General features: G+C 44.6%; 2 protein-coding genes and 1 long non-coding RNA gene across 11 annotated transcripts in view; 2 read left to right on the top strand and 1 right to left on the bottom strand.

Annotated features, from left to right (window-relative positions):
* Positions 1 to 4,240, top strand: part of MARK1 (microtubule affinity regulating kinase 1) — a 60,834-nt gene extending 56,594 nt beyond the window's left edge. For all 8 annotated transcript variants that reach the window (XM_075042607.1, XM_075042605.1, XM_075042604.1 and 5 more), the window contains one exon: positions 2,134 to 4,240. In XM_075042607.1, coding sequence (XP_074898708.1) covers positions 2,134 to 2,488 — 355 coding nt within the window. In that variant the 3' untranslated portion in view covers positions 2,489 to 4,240. The remainder of the gene's footprint in view (positions 1 to 2,133) is intronic.
* A 1,299-nt stretch (positions 4,241 to 5,539) lies between these two features.
* On the bottom strand, positions 5,540 to 7,413 carry LOC142037568 (uncharacterized). Its single transcript, XR_012652406.1, has 3 exons — positions 7,277 to 7,413; positions 6,701 to 6,882; positions 5,540 to 6,598 (listed from the first exon to the last, which is right to left on the bottom strand). It is a non-coding gene; the product is annotated as an uncharacterized LOC142037568 (long non-coding RNA).
* Positions 7,414 to 7,602: 189 nt separating this feature from the next.
* Positions 7,603 to 11,850, top strand: C12H1orf115 (chromosome 12 C1orf115 homolog). 2 transcript variants are annotated; one of them, XM_075042022.1, is made up of 2 exons: positions 7,603 to 7,901; positions 10,347 to 11,850. In XM_075042022.1, the coding sequence occupies exons 1-2, from the start codon at positions 7,626 to 7,628 to the stop codon at positions 10,464 to 10,466; spliced, it is 396 nt and encodes a 131-aa protein (XP_074898123.1). In that variant the 5' UTR covers positions 7,603 to 7,625; the 3' UTR covers positions 10,467 to 11,850. The 2 variants fall into 2 exon arrangements, with proteins under 2 accessions (XP_074898123.1, XP_074898124.1); XM_075042023.1 differs by having other exon boundaries at positions 7,621 to 7,891; positions 10,347 to 10,473.
* The last annotated feature ends 7,397 nt before the right edge of the window (positions 11,851 to 19,247 follow it).

Below are 19,247 nucleotides of genomic sequence, written 5' to 3'. Positions count from 1 at the left end.
ATTAATACTTCGCTCCTAGGTCTTTCGCATCAAGGTTTAAGTGATTTCTTAAAGATTTTTAATCAGGATGTAAAACAGAATAGTGCTTAAGTAATCTGCATTTCAAAAATGTTTTTTATTTGGGGGGAGGGGGTTTTGGTGAGGTCCTTTATTCCTCATTTTTGCTTTCTTGCGAAGTATTTAATATAAAACTTTATTTAAGCATATTCCTTTGAATAATAAAGCCCCCTGTAGGTGTTAACCAGTCATTTAGGCACTTAAAATCATGTTTTGGCTTACAAATATTTAATGGTGTTTACTTTTGGTTTCAGTGGAAAATGTAGTATACTTTGTGTGTGTCTGTGTGTATATATGTATATATTAAATTATTACTATAGCTACATACCGTGTTCATTACTAAAGCTGCTGTTTGCCAGAAGTAAACACCTTATAGTCCCTGAGAAATGAATGTCACTTTGCACTGAGAAATAAAGTGACATTCAGACAAAAAGGGTGGTGACTGCTAAATACTGAATTTGTATGGCAACCACTGTACACAGATCTATAGATGCTTTGTTAGTAATAAAGCATTCCTTCATATGCTCATTTTCCAGTATATCTGCTCTTTTGCCATGTTTCAGCATTTGGTTCTGCATATTTGGTGTGCTTAGCACAGTGCATAATTTTTTATTTTTATGCTCTCTAATGAACAGGCATTGTAGTTTGCATTCTAAACTGGTCACTTATGGAAAGTATTGACTTAGTTTTCAAAACAGAAAGCCTTTATTTAAAAAAAAAAAAAAAGCAGCACATTCTTAACAGGATACATTGTATAATACACAATGCATTTTATCTACATTAGCCCTTTTCAATTCAAAGTCTATTAGCTGTCGAATTCATGATGTGGAAAGGGAAAAGAGATTAATCAAATGTTCAAATGAAATGAAGTGTGAAGTTGCTTTCAGCTCTTGCTTTCATTCTCTAGCTTCCTCTACTTTTTGTCATCCTACAGTGTCTGTTTTGGGCTAAAAGTCGTTTGGGATCTTATCCCTGCCATGCTCTATCCCTTAATATCGATGTGGTTCTCTGGGGATCACACTGAAAGTTAAATTAAAATACTTGTTTTGACTCCTCTCTGAATAGCAACAGTTTATAGACTATCAAAATGAGAACAGCACCTTTCCCCAGTGATGGATGGGGAGGTTTTGGGCATCTTGAGTACCTGGGACAAGAACAGAAATAGTTGGCTGTGGAATTACTTTAATTAGTGCTGTTTCTCAAAATGCTTTCTACAATGGAATAAGTAATCTATTCAGTAAGGAAGTGTCAGAGTAAGAACATTCATTGGAAAGTACTCCCTTGAAATTTTGTCCAAGTCATTGCATCAGCTAAAATACTTTGCGTCTGCATGTTAGTGTTTCTTCTGTGAAAATGCTGCTGGCTGTGTACTCAACTGGTTGACAAACCAGCAGTTTAGAACCAAATTGGAGCACAAAATTCTGCTTCATCAGTTAAAATAAAGCCCGTTATTATAGGGTCTTTTTACACAGAGAGAGGTCAAAAATAAATAATAAATGCAAAAGGGGGAAAAGGCAGAAAAGAGGGGAGGGAATTAACTGAAGACTTGTGAATCGCAGGGTGGGATTTCTTCCTCTGCTGCTTTTACAGTATGATTTATGCTTCAGGACTGTGTCCCTCAACTTCAGTTTTGTTGGTGTATGGCATGCTCCAGACCATGAAATCAGCAGAACTTCAGTCATGCTTTCACATAGATTCCACTTTCTTTGGAGCAGTATGGAGTAACGTGTGTCTGCTGCAGTTACCATTGCACATGTTGTCATCAGAACATTTTAGAGCAGGGGTTTCCAAACTTGCTTTGCTTGTGTGCCACTGCACCAGGGGCACACTGCACACTTGTGTGCCACTGCACCAGTGCTGGTCGCAGCTCCCAGTGCTATGCCAAAGCGCACATGTGTGCAGGAGATGGTGCAGAACTGTTCCAACAGTATCCATCTAACTCTTTGAATTAGCTTGTGTGTGACTAGTGGTGCGTCAATCGCAGTTTAGAAACCCCTGTTCAAGAACTGTATTTCTCTTCTATCTCTTGGTTATACTGCTTTTATTTTTGACTGTTCTGTATGTCACTTCTTCCAGGAGTGCTTCTGGGGAGCCAAAAGACAGAGAGAAGGAGGATAGCAAAGATTCGAAGCCACGCTCCTTGCGGTTCACATGGAGTATGAAGACCACTAGTTCTATGGACCCGAACGACATGATGCGAGAGATTCGGAAAGTGTTAGATGCTAATAACTGTGATTACGAACAAAAAGAGAGGTTTTTGCTCTTCTGTGTTCACGGTGATGCACGACAAGATAGCCTTGTTCAGTGGGAGATGGAAGTCTGCAAACTGCCACGATTGTCGCTCAATGGAGTTCGTTTCAAGAGAATATCTGGGACTTCTATCGCATTTAAGAACATTGCATCCAAGATAGCAAACGAGCTTAAGCTGTAAAGAGAACCTAAATTTTTTTGGGATCAGGGAAGATTCATACATGATCTACACTTTGAATGTACTGGTTACGCCTAATGTGATTGGCCTGTGAAACTCCCCATGTAGAAATTGCCCTTATTGCAATAAGGTTATACATAGTTATTCAGAATTGTAAAGTTAAATCCAGTATGACCTATATTAAATAACTGTAGCTAAAAAAGTTATGTTCACATGTACAGGTAAGTATATAGAGCATTCTGTTCATTTTATGTTCATAGAGTTGTATAATAAAAAGATGACTGCTTAAATTCAGATCTTGTATAGTTGTCTAGATTTCTGCACAGAAATGTATGTTTGATGCTTTGAGTTGGAAAAGTTCTTCCCTATCATTTACATTTTTGGTGGTTTTTATAAGTCTTACCTCTATCATGCGTTTTTTAAAAAACTTGTCCTGAGTCAAATGCACAAAAGTAGTTTTCACAACCGTAGCATGACCATTTTTAATTAAAGATTGTTCATGATTTGAACCAAAAGTCAATGAATAATTGGCTTTGGTTCTATGCGAGACTGTTCCTGCTTATCTTTGGCTCTTATCCTTGTTATTGGACAGTGTTTAGTTGAAAAAAATACAAACATGTTTACAGTGTTGGCACTTACAGTTTAAAATCTTTGTTCTGCCTTGGGCCAGCTCAGAGCTGTGGGGGAACAGAAACCAGGTGTAAGTGATGTTCTGTCTGCAAATTACAGTGCTTACTCCCATGGCCCGTTAAGAAATGTAGCACCAAAATGGAGAACCGTAATTATTTCATTTGAATATCATGGTGTAAAATATCACTTGTTTGCTGCCTTCAGAATACTATAAATTCCATTTTATGGAAATACATTAATATTGGGACTGTTTAATAGCACAAGATAATCTGAAGTGTTGACCAATTGTGTAAGTTGATAATACCACCTCAGGAATTAGCTTGGCTTTTGGAACATGTGCCCCCAAAGAGTACATGAAATTCCACATAATATTTTACAGCTAAACATACCTTGTTTATAATGATAAATTGTTGATTTATGCTTTCGTGGTTGTACAGTTTGTTCCCATGTAACCTGTTTGTGTTTAATATTTTACCAGTTTTCTTGTATTTATTCCACATCATTATGCCTGTAATGTGCAGCTTTGTAATTAGGCACTTGCCTACAGAAAAGAAAAGAAAAAAAAAAACACGTTTTTTTCCTTCATGATTAATGATTATAAACTATGTAAAACCACTAGTACTGGTACATTTTAATACTTGTTATTTTGTACTGAATTAACCATAGAGGTTGGTTGTGCAATGTTATTTAATGTCGTAATTACTGTAATATCAACATATGGGCCCCATCTGCACACTCTTGTGAAGAATAGAAAGTTCATTAAGAAATTGTCACTTTAAAAAATAAAAATCAAAAAAAAAAGCTGTGGTAAACTCTGTAACCCTAAGTTAGAAGGCTGTAAGTGTAGTAAATGTGCCATTCTCTAATGGCTTCTTGACCGAGATGGACTTTACATACTGTACTGTGATGTAGCTTTCCTATGTAACAGTTATGTTCGGAAATGGACGTGTATTGTTGCCTTAGAAAAAGGGTGGTGTTTGGAAAGAAAGAACTGTAGCCCCTTTTCTTTTTTTATCTGATGTTCATTGAAACAAAATCTGATGCAAGTCATCTTGATTCACTGGTGCACTCTATTAAAACTTACTTGAACAGTTCTCATACTAAAATACTTGTTGTTTGCCCTTTATACAAAGCACAATAATTACTGCAGGTAGTAAAATAGTTGAAAGGTGTACGGGCTTCATCTTCCACACCGTGTGAATTCAGGATTAGCATTGCATCGGTTCTGTGGTCCTGCGCTGTCCAGAAAGTACCAGTGGTTTAGCACCTCTTAGAAATGGATGTCCAGGAGCTTTTCCAGAAATTCACCAAAAATCAGCGTCGGGAGGGGTTTGTGTGTCTGCTTAACTTACCTGTAACTGTCCGTGAATGTTCAATGATCCTTGAAAATACATCACTGGAACATAATGTCCATGATGTTAATCCAAGATAATGTATAAACTTAGTCATGAAACAAAACCCCTTGCCTTTTCGGAAGGTTCAGTGGAAAAAATATAGGTCACGCTGTGAGACCATAGATTAACTACTTAAGATAGCTTCCTGCTTTGCATGCTGTATTTTTACACGGCTAACTTTGCCCTAGATTGTCGCTGGTTTTCAGCGCTTGATGTAACCAGAGGTGTATTAATGTTCCATGAAACACAGATAGCATTTCCAGAGAACAGAAGTTACAAATTGTAGTTCAACTCTCCCACAAAACCCTGCACCCCAAAGTGCCAATTCAGTGTTTCTATATAGACAGTTTGCAAACAGTATTATTTCCAGTAACTGCCAGCAGTGTGAAACTGCCCCAATTCCCAAACCCTGCTGACCTCCTTCCTTCTTTTGCCCTGTTAGCAGGTGAGCTGTGAACCACCTTACGCTCTCCATAGCAAATACACCAAGTGCTTCAGCAAGGGCACAATCTGAGTGTGAAAGGTGTAGCTGCACCCAGACACCTCATCTGGCTTTCCAAATCTCCTCCTTGTGGCAGGAGTAAGATGGGAAGATCCAAGAAAGATACTTTTTCAGAACCGCTGGTTTTATTGGCAAGCAGAGCGTAGTTGGTATGGAAATCAGTGAGATGTTGCATGCTGAATCCTCAATGCCTGGTTTTTGGGTCCTTCAACAACTGCCGTGTTATGTACCTGTTACGTGCAAGTTACTCTTTGGCTAAGAGGGGGATAAGAACATTTGCATCCGAAATGCAGCTTGACTTTCACGTGGGAGGGGATCAGTGGCATTTTATTAGCACGGCTTTAACTTCAGAAATCCGAAAGACAGTTAAATGCCACATCATGTTCCACAGCTCCGGGAAGGGCTGGGGATGTCTTGGATCTTCAGAGGGCTTATGTATTCAGTTGTAATTTCTTGGCAGCATTTCCAGGGGGTGTTTGGGGTGAGGGGTGGGGGCGAGCAGTTAGACTAGCACGTGGTTCTGCTGTTTTGGGTGGGGGTTGTTTTTTCACTTTATTTCTTTATTTACAGTATACAGACACTTCCAAACTAAGTAGATCCCTTTTCATGCAGTCCAATTTAAAACATTAAAATGTATATAGATCAATGAAAGGACTACAAACATTCATTCCAGCTTCTGTGGATGAAAAGTAATGCTTGAGAACCAAGTGGCATCATTGCCATATAGTTACAATGATGCCAAAATTCCATGAGGTGTTACACATGAGACTTTCGATATCTGGTGTCAAATACCTGAGAGGTAGCTTGGACCTCTTAATCTCAGAACGTGGTTCCCCTGCCGCCATGAATTGAGAGATATGTTCTCTGGGGTTTTGATAGTTGAACTCGGGAAAATGAAACAAGCTGGTGAGGTACAAACCCAGTCTGTGGGGAAAGGCCAACCCCTCTTGAGAAGACAGACTATCTTTTACCATCTTTGCACTTCTCGCTTAGGGGCAAAGTATACATTCAGTAATGGATCTATAAATAGAAAACCTAGATGTAAACACATCTCAAAGCCCCAGAAAAATACTAATGCATTGTTCAAGTTAGCTCAAGGTTAACAAGATGAAAGATCCCATTCAACAGCTGCTTACAGATTATTGGTATTTTATTTGTTGATGCTGCTGCTTAATCAGCATCAAGCAATTACTTCACCCCTCAAACTACCTAAGAAAGTAGCACCTTAAAATCTACAGCAACATATTAGAGCATGCAAAATTTATCTCCTATACCTTGCTGCTTCAGGCCCTACCACGTGATTAGTGTTAAAGCAGGTACTTGGGACAGGACCTACGGCGCTACTCAGTCTCACAGTCTCTGCAGTGTTTAGGACATACCTACACCTCCAGGACGTTGACAAGTTGAGCATCTGGCTCCAGGAGGTGGGGGAGAGAACTGGGTGGCTCAGAAACGGGCCCTTGCAGGCGCTGCTGCGGCCAGAGCCCGGAAGAAGAAGTTCTGAGGGCCACGCGTGGTCTGTGGTAGGTGTCTGTCTGGGACCGGTACTCGGAGCATGTCCTGGGTTTAGGTCTCCACCTCAGCCTTCTGTAGAGTTAAATTAAAAACCTGATGATAGTAGCAGGAGTGGTGACACCTTTAAATATAAAATAGGGGAAGGGGTAGAGCACTTTTCCCGTAGTGACAGACCTGGGACTTAGCTCGCGTCTTCCACCCCTCAGAGGGCTGGCCGAGGTCTCCGTTACACTGCTTTCTGGCTGGAGCCATGACAATGGCGAAGCACCATCCTTGGGGCGGGTAACCACGCTGGGTGCAGGATTTACTTGCTGAATGTTAAAGAGCGCATCAGACACAGGTTCAAGGCTTCATTCCTCAGTAAGAAAAATCCACAGTAAAGGATTAGTCTGTCCCCTTATCGCACCTGCTTGTCTGAAGTATTTGTATATGCATCAAATGTTGATAAATATGCCACCCGGTTTAATAAATAATATCGATCCTCCCGATGCAATTTTGCATTTCTTGACCGACCCCAGCTACACGAACCCGGCTTAGAAGCGCAGTTGTTAAACTGCAGCCCACCCAGCGACAGAGGCGCGTGGCCGTCAGCCTCCCCTTGCATCTGGGCAAAAACCAGGGAGAAACTTTGCCCTTCAGCGAAGACTTCCGAACCTTCCCCCTGCCCGGGGGTAGCAGAACGGAGCCCAGCACGCCGGAGACGCTGTTCACCCGAGCTCCTGGCAGGAACACCCGTAACGGAGGGATTACCAGGGAGTCTGGCTTTTTGTTTCGGAGGGGAAGAAGAGCGCGGCCTCCCGAAGCCGCTGCCGGCGTGGAGCGGTGCGTGGCGAGGCCGGGGAAGGAGCTACCTCAGCCTTCGCCAGCCGTCGGGGCGCGGAGGCCGCAGCAAACCCCCGGCTTCCCCAGCAAGGCGGGACACGGTTTGCCGCCCCAGAGCCTCGCCAGGGCCGGTGCCCGCCGCTGACGGCTCCTCCGGGCCGGTTTCCGCGGCCCTCACGGCGGCGGGGCCCGGGGCGCCTCGTCCCGCCCCGGGGAGGGGGCAGCGGCCGCCTCCGGCCACACCTGTGGCGCAGACGGGTCGGCGCCCGGCGGCACCATGGCGGTGGGTGCGCGGCTGGGCGCCAAGGCCAGGGGCAGGTCCTCCCGCCGCGGGCACGACGACGACCAGGTCTCCATCCTGCCCGGTGAGGAGGGGGAGGCGGCGGCGGCGGCTGGGGGCAGCGCGCTGGAGGAGGAGGAGGAGGAGGAGGAGGGCGGCTCTGCCTCCAGGAAGGTGCACTTCGTCCTCCTGCCCGACTCCTACGAGCCGCTGCGCCCGCCGCGGGCCGCCGCCAAGCGGCCCTACGGGAAGCGGCTGAAGAAGTACGGGAAGGTGAGGGCAGGGGACGCCGGAGCGGGGACCCTCGGCGCCGGGCGGGCGGAGAGGGCGGGGGGGGGTCTCGGCACCCAAGTCCCCCGTGTCCCTCAGGCGCTTGAGGCGGCGGCGCTGAGCCCGAGGCGGGGTCCGCCGCCGGGCTGGGTGGTGGTCTTGCCGGGGAGGAGGCGGTGCTGCTGGGGAGGAAGGCAGGACACCGACCCTCGCCGGGATCAAAGAGTAGAAAATCTGCCGTTTCGGAGTGAAAATGGCACTAAGCTGGTCCATGTGACGGGCACTTTGCCTTTCTTTGTTCTGCGTTTCCCTCGGCGTCACTGTTTTGACACCATTCCTTAAAACTTCCAGTTAATTGGCCTGCTTTGCTTTTTTTTTTTTTTTTCCGTCTACTTCAGTGACCGTAAGAAAGGGTAATAACATCCCTCCGGTACACTCGTTCGCCAGTTTACCTTCCCGGTGTCCCCTGAAAGCCACTGGTATGAGTTAAAGAAAAAAATGCAACGCGCTCTTCATTGTGTAACAACTATTTTGGATCAGAATTGTTCTTTTGCTTTCCTGTGTGGAAAGTCACAAGTCCGGCAGTCTGGTGGTTTGTTGGGGTTTTTTCCCCCAGAGGCTGGGTGCCTTTGATTACGAAAGTGCTGTTTGGAGGAATTCGATTATTTTTTCTCTTGTTATGTCACTGAAGTACAGCTCTGGTATGTCTTGGATATTTGTAGCAAAAAGTAGTTTCTGTGTGAGCAGGAAAAACCTGTCTGGCGTCCAGAATCTTTTCCTACCGGAGAGATTACAAATATCAGCATGAGACATGACTTTCTGCTGCATTCTCTAAAAAATGGTGATTTTGGTAAAGTTATGCTTGCTATCTCCGATATGCAGAAAATGCCAGTTAGTTTGGCAAAGTTACTTACTTTTGAAATTCACACAGTTTACAGATGACAGCGTAGTCGTGAGCTGCCTCACAAATACTACTGTCTCATAAAGAGGGGAATAGAATATTTCATTCTTTCATGATGGATTTGATACTTTGAGTTTCCAGTACTGATTTCCAAGTCACAGTAAGCACATGTAGTAGGAAGCAGTGTCAAGTCTGTAGTCTCAATTTATACAGAGCTGTTCTGTGAGCACGGTTATGTCGCAGCAGTTCATAATTTTGCTATTGGTGCTATTGCTGTGTGCGCTGTTGGTATAAACACACTTGTAACTGTGTTTAGAGCACAGGCCAGTGCTTGGACACTGCGTATTCCCTTTTGTATTGGTCAGACGACATCCCCACGGGGAAGGTTTGCCAGTTTGGCTTTGGCAGTAAAGAACAACTTGTAAAACACTGGTGAGGTCCCGGGTAGGTAAGTGGCACACAGCGCAGGAGGGGGGAAAGAAGTCGCCAGTGTGACATAGTGGGACAGGGCAGAGGTGGGAAGGGAAGGCCCTGCGTCTCCTCCTCCGTCCTCAGGCTCTACCCCCAGGCTCGAGCTGCGCTTTTATTTTGCCATCTTAACTCCCTTCAAGTAAGTTTCCATAGGAGTAAATGCAGCAAAAATCAGCTATGTAGTGGCATCGTGACAGCTGAAGGTTTTCATGTGCCAGTGCCACTGTAATCCAGCTTTAAGAAATCCTAGGAATATAATAGATACTGACTGGATTTCACCTATTTAAAAGTATATCCTCTGTTTCAGTGTTTTCCATATTACAAGAGATTGATTTCGATATAGTCCCACGCAACCATAAAGTGTTACTAACAGTTAATTCTGATATTCCTCCCAAACTGACCACACTGTATTAATTCCCCAATCATGACCAGCCATATGAGCAAAAACTATCAAGAGTGAAATTAAAATTAGATTAAGGTTTTTAGTTTAAATAATCTGCAGCAAGTTATCTCTAATGCAGCACATAGATGAGCTCTTAAACCTGTAGAGACGTGAAAGTGGGTCAAAACATTCTTATTTTGACCAAACATATCTTTGACAAAAAGCAATGAAGTTTCCATAAAAATATTCTTAGTGGTTTACTGCCTTCTTGTTCAGCACCAGTTTTAACAGCCTATGTGCTTTTGAGAGTTACTAACATACTTAGAACATGTGTGTGTGGGAAACATGTACCTCTACAAACTAGGTGTGAATTTAAACTAATTTTATTCTTGAATAGAAGCCCACGTAAAAGCCTGGCTTCCTGTGGAGGCTGCACCTGTTCAGTTTAACTATACTCTGTAGGTGTGTATTTCTATATAAAAATAGATGATAATATGTTGTTCTATGCTCAAGCCCTCATTAGCTGTGGGAGAAGTTCATTTTCTGGGATGTTGTTCTATGCTCAAGCCCTCATTAGCTGTGGGAGAAGTTTGTTTTCTGGGTTGGTGACATTGGCTGTCGGAACGATTTTACGTGAAGGTATTTTCTATCACCTCTCCTTTTTTTTATCCCCTTCTCCCATCTCTCTCCGCAGAACGTCGGCAAAGCTCTGCAGAAGGGATGCCGCTACTTGGTGGTTGGCTTGCAAGGATTAGCAGCAGCCTATTCCGCTCCCTTTGGAGTGGCAGCTCAGGTGGCATCCTTCATCCGCTAGCGCAGCTCCATGCGCCCCACCGGGGAGGACGTGAGGCCATCGCTGCTTTCTTAGGATTAAATCTGAGACCTGCATCTGAGAAACCTCTTGGACAAACAGTCCCAGCCCTGAGCCCCTCCACCAGCCCCTTCCCCAAGACTGAGTGCTCTTCTCTGCAAAAACTTCTGGCGCTTTATAAAATCAGGATTGGGTTGAAGAAATGCAAGGATGAGGAAATAATCTTCGACTAATTGAGCTGAAGTTTGTTCTCGGACATGAGTTGGTTTTCTAGAGCTTTGTGCTATGTGTGGAAAGGAGCCAAGAATGGATGGAAAAGCAAGTAGATGAGGGAGAGAGAAATGAAGGAAAATAGAAATAGCGGGGGTGGGGGGGAGTGGTGCAGATAGGGAGGTGGGGATCTGGGTCTGGCTAGTGAGAGGAATTGTCAAAGCAGTGGAGGAAACAGATAACGAGTGATCAGGAAAAGGTAGTCTTTGGTTTTCTGAGGTCTTTTTTGGTTTTTGGTTGTTGTGGTTTTTTTACCCTGAGAGGTTTAAGATTAGGAGTATACTTAAAAATACACTTGGATATACATGGACTATTGTCTGAGACAGGGAGAGCTTTGCTGCATCACAGTTGTTCATTCCAAACTCTGGACGTAATGAGCCTTTAAATCTTAAGACTGATGTAAAAATCCAGAAAGAAAATGAGGTGTGTTTGTCTTTTGATTTTGGGGCATTAAAGGTTTACTGCTGCTGTGAAATCTGCACATATTTTTTTACTGAGAACAGAGTTTATATCTGACACACCTGATTCTGGAAGCTGGGGCATAAGAACAACCAGTTCTGTGGTGTTCACCAGAAAAAAAAGGGATTACCAGCTGCATCTGAAAAAAAACTACATACAGTGTTTGGTATAAGAATGTACAATGGTTTTGTATAAGAATGGGGCCAAATAACCTGCCAGCTCCATCTTCATTTCCGTATGTGGCAGTTCTAGCTAGAGGATGTCAACATCAGATGGCTCAGCTCAGTGGTGCGGATGCAGCAGCTTCCGTGTGACACCTCCAGGGATATAAATCTTGTATTGATGACACAGGAACAAGGGGGTTTATGTGCCTTCAAAATTCTGTGGGTTTGGGTTTTTTTTTCCTGTCAGTCTTTTGTGGTAGCAGTAAGTGATTTCCCTGCTAGCACTTTCTCTGTATTATAGATCTTTCTAGTTTTGATAGTGTTTTTGTAATCGAGGCATTGAGTTATTTGGAAAAAAAATGCTGTTCATTTGCTTTCTTTGCCTTTTTTGAATGAAAGGGTTTGCATGTCTTAGCAAACCACAGTGTATTTCTTTTAAGTGTAGAAAATGAAACAAAGGTGGATTTTTTTAATAATAAAAAAAAGTAATGTGATTCATGTTGTGTGTTCACCTACACACATAAGTAAGCGCACAAAGGAGGAGGTTCTCAGCGGCGGCCCAAGCAGTGGGGGAAGCTGCAGTGTAAACTTCCCTGTGTTGTTCTGCCCGTGGCCTCGGTGCTCTTCTAGAAGGACACGGTTGTAGCCCAAACTGCATGGAAATGCTCAAGAAAGGCAAGGAGTGGAGATGAGGCTGCAGAGGATCTAAGGTTGCACGAGTTGGGGTAGGAATAGCCACAACGGGATTACACTCATTCATTTCACGCTTTTAGTTGTTTCTCTTGAGCTTTCTTGTGGGGACAGACCTGTCCCTCCCATCTGCCCCCCCAGCATGCCAGAGGCTATGGGTAACTGCTGTGTCTTCTACAGCAAGAACAGGGCTGTACTAACACCCACATGCCACACAAGCCTGCGCACTTTGGGATTAACTTCAAATTTTGTTACACCATTCATGTTTTACAGTGCTTTTACAGCGTGAATCGTTAGAGCTTTTTTTAAATGACTAAAGCAATGCAGGGGAGATTTGTGTCTCCATTTTCCTGTGTGAAATGAGTGCCCATCAATTTGTCTGTGTGTCCTCTGAGTAGAAAGGCTGCTCCCTCATTGCAACACCCAGGGTCCAACCCTTTCAATGCAGGGACTTTCCACGGAGGTAAACATGAACTTTAGCTCATGAACCACTCAGCACAATGGTTACCACTGACTTTTGCCTGATGACCTATGGTCTCTGCTCACCTGGTGCACCTTTAAGGGAATAACCTGGTTGCCAGTCACGCAGAACCCGAATGATATGCAAATGGTGTTTCCGTGTGAGCCTGAAAAAAGAAAAGCTTGATGCATATTGGTGAGTCAGCTTCTGTTCAACAGTGTTTCTAAAATAGACCAAAAACAAAGAAGGAACGAGGAGAGAGAAAGAAAAAGTAAGCAAGTAACCTACGCTGTTTCTCTAAAACAGCTGGTGATTCATGCCAGCCTATTTTCCTTCCTCAAAATGAACTGATGGTTCTCACTGAGGCTACCAATTAGTGCTGCTTATCAGTTCTCCTAGAGCAGCAATTCACTCCTCAGCTGGTGGAGTGCATTTGTGAGGCCAAGCCTTGGCCTGAGGGTTTGCTCCTCTCTTCACCAGCCCAGCTCACACAGCAGTGTCTAGAAAATCAGTCTGGGGGGTGAGGTTCTTTTTTCAGCGGGGTGCATGGCAGAGGGCTGTAGTTCCTGTCAATCATGGCAGCATCCCTGCCATGCCAGCTCTGGTTTAAAGATGCAAAAAGCTGCAACAGGGCAGATCCTGCAGTGCTGTTGCTAAATGTTGTCTGGCTGACATAAGAGAAGAGGAAAAATTCCCTGACCAACTCAGCCTTGGGTGGCAGGTCATCCTGCTCAGCCGACAAGAAATGGCAACCTCCATCTGAAGCAGAACTGTCATGCTGGAAGTCTGCAAGTGACTTGGAGGAGAGCGAGCTGTCAGTGACGGTGAGGATGCTGGGCTTTCCGGGGCAGCCCTGACGGTGTGCCGAGCCAGGAGGGCAGTCCGGGATGGACTCGGCTTCTGCACGGCCTTTCTGTGCTCTTGGCGAAGTGGGCCTTGGAGGAGCCACCGCAGCAGGGAAGCTTTCGACCCACGGGTGCAGGCAGGCTCCTTTATTAAAATGGGCTTGTCTGCAGCATATCTCCTGGTTCTTTTGAGGAACAAAACGGACATTTGACCCTCTCACAGACAAAAGTGGGATATGCTTATATTAATATCCGGGTGGATATTACGGTACAGCAGGTACACGGGGAAGATTTGATTTGACGTTTGAGCTGGATGAAATACGTTCCTCCCTTCAGGCACTTGCTTGGCACCTCTACCCATCGCTTCACCTGGCAGGTTTTTGTGTTCAGTGGCATGTTACTGTGCTATCTGACTCCTTTCAGATTTCTACCCACCTTTCACCATGTTTTATAACAAATGGCAGGATAAATAAGTTTAGGAAGCTGAATACATGCAAGAGTGGCAAGAAGTAGTCAGCTCGTCCAAGCCTCTCTCAGGAATGAACTCCGCTAACCTGACAGCCTGGCAAGTCACTTTTAAATTAAATCCCTGGCTATTCCTACTGCCTGCTCAATGAGTCACAGAGCAGAATAAAGCTTGTTTCTGCTGGTTTCGCCAGAGCATTTAATTACTACTCTGGCTTACCGTAGGCTCTGAGGAAATGGCAGAGGACTCGCAGCTATTGTCCTTTGTCCTGCAACATCAGCAGCAAGGAAGCGCTCCTGCACAGCTTGCTTTGAAGTGCTGCAACTGAGGAGAGCCGTACCACACCACGTCACTTCGGTATTTCCAGGGCTTTGCCGGTCCCGGGCCGAGGTTCACTTCAGGCATGAATGACCCTGTAAGACAGGCAAGGGGGCAGGTTTTGAGTTGGTGTGCTGTAAAACTAGTCGTCTCTTCTTCTGTATCCTGAGTCCCTTGTTAGCTAGGCACTGGCCTCTTCTGAGGAAAAACTGGTCCTAAAATGCGTACCAAGTTGCTGCAGTTACCTGTACAGAGCGTGCTTTGGAAATCCTTTTTCTTCAAGGAGCAGTAGAAAGCCTAAAGAGCTTGTAGATTAATTGAGATAATTAAATTAAAAGAAAGAGGAATCAAATTCTCCCCTTCCTTTTCCTTGTAGGAAGTAGTATCAGGCTGCCAGACCTGTTTTGGGCGAAGTCTAGAGGCTCTGAGCTCAGAGAGGGTGGTGCTCCTTCCCGAATCCTGCATCGCCTACGAGGAGAGGCTCAGGGCTCTGGGCTCGTTCAGCTGGAGGAGGGAAGGACCTGACAGCAGCTTTTCAGTACCTAAGAAGGGGTGGCTAACAAGATGGACCCAGGCTCCTTACTGAGGTCCGCAGCCAGACAGCAGGAGGCCATCGTTGTAAATTGAAACTGGGGAGTTTCCAGCCAGATACAAGGTGGGGAAAACCATTAGTATGATTATTAAGCATGAGAAGAGGTTAGTTCAGGAGGTTGGGGAGTGTCTGTCCCTGGAGGCTCTCAAGGCATGACTGAACAAAGCGGAGAGCAACGCGGTGCGAGTTCAGTGTTGACCCTGCTGTGAGCAGGAGGCTGGAGGAGAGAGCTCCTGGGGTCCTTCCAGCCTGGGTGACTCTGAGGCTGTTAGTGGGATCCTGCTAAAAGCACAGACGCTAAGAATAAAGCTTTGCGCTTTATAACAAGGAGCGACTCGGGATGATGCAAACTGCCTGAAGAACAGTTTGGCCCCCAGCGAAGTTGCTGCTGCATTGCACTATGCCGGCTGAAAGGTGATTGTCCTTTAGTGCCATCTCCTGGGAAAAAAACAGATTTCCAGCCTTGTCAGCCTGCCTTGTTTGTTTTGCCTCATCTCCTGCAGGGATTTCCTGCCCTCCCCTAGGCTGGCCTCCTGGTTTGTCCAGACCCATCTTCAGGACGTTGGGTCCCAGCAGTGTAATGTGTGTCTCCATATACCAGTGTTTTCGACCCATTTGAATCCTGAGCCTCCTGTTACGCAAGTATTTCAAATGTAAAGCCACAGAAACGTTGTTCTTGTGTTGTGGTTTTTTTTTTTCCTTCAACACCTAAAAATGCATTATGCTTTGTCCTGAGGTTCTTGCTGTGCCTTAAAAACATTTATTAAGGATGCTTCACTGGAGGAAAGTCAATGAGTCATGGCTTCTTGTTTCTGAATCTCATCCTCTGCTGGAGAAATCACAGCTGCTTAAGACAGGACATGTAATTTCAAATGCAGCAGGAACGGAGGACAGCAGACTGGAGTGACCCCCACAGGAGCTGCCTTGGACCCCAGCTCCAGCACGCCATGTGTACTTGCCTTCTTATGCTTTCTGTATTCCCCTATTTCTGCTGCCCATAAAAGAATCCTTGCTCCTTCCTTTCCTGGGACACTAAGCTAGCATCAGATTGCTTTTTCAGCTGTGCCTGAATTAGGGTGGGGACTTTCCTGTCCTTGGTGCATCCCATCCTCTCCTGTGATAGCCACTAAACCACAGCTACAGAAGTGCGTTAGTTCTTGTGCTGCAGAATAAATGCACTGCTCACCAGTAAAGCCTCTCCTTTGGTCCTCACCTGCTCTCCCAGACGACATGCAGCTCTACCCTGACTATTCAGACTCCTAAAGCTGCCTGACGGATATTATATTCACCTGGATAATCGCATTTACGGAACATGGGGAGAACTTGTAATGTCATTAGCCTGTGTTAGTTAATCCCGGGCCAAACATTTGCCTGGAACAACCATTTCTGTATTGTCCTGGTGAATTTAGAGAGACTGAAGTTTAGCATTTGACTGGAGGAAAAAGACAATTTTCAATTCATCTTCCTATATGACTGGACAGTGAATGAAGGAGCCTACCAACCTGCCTAGCTTTTAATGTATTTATGATTCTCTGTGTAGGAAAAGCCTCACAAAAAAAGATCCCTTTATCTCATTGCTCTGGCTCCATTAAAAGGCATCTATCATTAATGACTCTATTTTTAATTCTATCATCGCCAATTATTCGCCTGAGATTTTTCCATACATTAATTTCACTGAGCTCATTTCTAGCGCATGACTCACTGAACTCCAATTTCCTTGAAGATTTTAAGAGGAAACGGCAATGCTTTTATCCTCCCCTCCTCTCTATGAAGGAATCTTTGGAATTTATTGTTTGTTCTAAGTTTGGAAGAAGGATATAATTTTTGTGGGTGTGTGGGTGTAATATAATTTTTATCATATCTTGTTGAAATCAGCATAGGATGGCTGCATACTTGGCTATGTCATCCCCTCATCTCTGCCTTTTGCTGAATTACAGAGTCACTGGAAAAATAACTGGCATGTCCCTGGTATGGGCATTTAACCCTATTCCTTCACTAAGACAAGCCCAGCCTACATTTAGCTCCATCCTAACACCCTGTCACCTAATCTAGGACAGCATTTTGCTGTCTTTGTCACCGGGATTTTTTTTGTAATGTCCATCCAAATCTCCCCCTCATTGTGGTATTTTATGCCTTTCCAAAGTACAGCACTGTGCACATCCTACTGAAGACCTACAAGATCGCCAGTCACTTGTCTTTTTTTAGTGGAAACATGTAAAATTCTTCAACTCTTTCCTTGTCATTCATCTTAGACCTCTGATGGAGCCCCTGCTACAAGAGAGTCTAGGTCTGCCTCTAGAAGAATTATCTCCAATTGCCCACTGCATCTGAAAGCAGCTATGTCATTGCTTTTTCCATAAAATTTGTTCCACCTGCGCATTTGTCATGTGGATGCTTCTGAGCTGACACCATGCTTTTTCAAGATATGCCAGCATCACCCACTTTCGTGACCAAGAGAGGCCAGCCCCAGTTTGCTGTGGGATTGACACTGCGAATCCTTTACCTGGTCAGACACATTCTAAAGAGCCTGAGGCAAGAACCTGGTGTGAAGAAATTCAGTACAACCGTCCTGAAGTTTGATGAAGTTGTAGGCAATTGAAAACACGAGCATTTCCTTTTAAGTGCAGGTTTACTGTGCCCACTCTGGCTACAGCAAACACAGTTCTGTCACACAAGAGGCTGTGTTTGGATTGTAACAAAAGCAGTACCTACATTTTGTGTGAATGGCTCTTATGCATATTGCATTACAGCAGGAATTGGTGGCTCCTAGGTAAGCACAGGTGTGCTGGGGATGGAGGATTAAACAAACCTGCTGGTGAAGCTATTTACTGGAGGCTTTTTGAGAGGTGCCAGGTGTATGGGTGAAGAGGGCTTTTCTCAAAGGCTGCAGTCTTAGACTGAAACATTAAACCACAGCCATGCTCTCTGCAGCTATTTCTAATTTTACGTTCCTTGTATCACAGCAGGAGAGGAGAGATTATACAGATGCTGCTGCCTTCTGTTATTCTTCTTCAAGCTCCTTCACACCATAGTCTCCAAGAAGAGTCAGGGCTGAGTGTAACAGCTGCTTTTCAGGGCTGGTCTGAACAAAATCTCCTTAGGCTCCAGGCCAGTGGATTTAGGGAATGAAAGTTTAAGGTCCTTCTTGGATTTAGAATTATTTTTTCTCTAAATTAATATGCAATCATTAGCAAAGGTGAGTTATTTCTGAATTTAGTTAACAAGTCCTTCAAACTGAAAGAATCTGGTTTTGTACACTGGATGGTGGTGCCCATCATGTGTAACTAGGGAGGAGCTGTAGCTGTTCACACCACCATCATGCTGTATAGGTTCATACTTCTCCAAATTCTCATGCTAGGGAAGTATATATACACTCCAGACGTGATTTTTTCCTCTTATACCAAATCCTGTCATTTTGATGCCTCGTAGACTGAAGTTCAGACAACAAAAGGTTTCTGCGTTTTATGATTTGCACAGCAGAGAATATTACTGTATACAGTGCTCAAGAAATCACAGGAGATAGTTACTCATTTTTGCCTTAAGCTTGTGAAAATAAGCATCCACATTTGTCAGGAATGCCTGTGTTTTTTTAAAAACTTGTGGCCAGCATAAATATTAATATATTTTTTTCATTTACTGCATTTGATGCGTTGCTTTTATTGTTAGATTCTAAAAACAGGTTGTATTTTTGTTTTTATCCCTTTAGTACTTACGTTAATTTGTTTTGATTCATGCTTGTAAGCACTGCTTATTGGACAGTGCTTACTAATTAGGCAGTCATTGCAGTTTTGTTGAACTTTTGCTAATACATTAGATGCCTGGTTCCCCTTATAGTGTTTTTCTGCTCCTGTGGGTGCAGCTGCAGATCAAAGATCTCTGTGTGAATTCAATGAAATTACAAAATATTGACTCCATGTAAAATGAGAATATTAATGGTTATCAAAGACTGCGCAAGGGCTCTCAGTCTGCTCAGCAGGGCTGGCTCTCCTCTCATGTCTGTGGCAGAGTCGTAAAAGTCATCACGAGTAATTATTTTTGACTCAGTGGGTCAACGATTTGAAGGTGGTGGGGGAGGTCTGGTCAAACCAGACCAAGCAGTTTAGCACCTATGATTTACCTGGCACGATGTGGGGGGGTCCCAGGGGTATGGAACAGGGGGTGTCTCACCGTGGTGAGTGGCCGCAGCCCGTCTGTGCTGCAGTGGGACAGCGTGAGGTGGATTCAGGCTCACTGCCAGGCAGCTGCCACGGCTGCCAGGAGCAGTGGAGCAAGGAAAGCCCACACGAGGAGATCAGCCCTGCCGGAGATACCCCTCGAGCCTTCCCTGCATCAGTCCCATCTCAAGCGCACCAGTTCTGCCTCATTTCAGACTGGCCATTTAGGGTTACAAGCAGAAGCAGAAGGAGAGGGCTGTACTGTGGTGAATGGAGGAGGAAATCTGCAGTGTTGGGCACAACTTCACATTCTCCTACAGGGGCTTACAGGGACCTGTGACTTGGAGGGCAGAGAGTGTGACTGAG

This window comes from Buteo buteo, chromosome 12, assembly GCF_964188355.1.
Source record: "Buteo buteo chromosome 12, bButBut1.hap1.1, whole genome shotgun sequence".
NCBI lineage: Eukaryota > Metazoa > Chordata > Aves > Accipitriformes > Accipitridae > Buteo > Buteo buteo.
Note: the sequence above shows the minus strand (reverse complement) of the source record. Positions and strands in the feature narration are given on the sequence as shown.

What these genes read in the sequence shown, in the direction of transcription:
- C12H1orf115 (XM_075042022.1), top strand. Translation starts at nt 7,626, where the DNA reads ATGGCGGTGGGTGCGCGGCTGGGCGCCAAGGCCAGGGGCAGGTCCTCC. An exon ending in GGCTGAAGAAGTACGGGAAG is followed by an intron (nt 7,902 to 10,346) that starts GTGAGGGCAGGG and finishes CTCTCTCCGCAG; the next exon opens with AACGTCGGCAAAGCTCTGCA.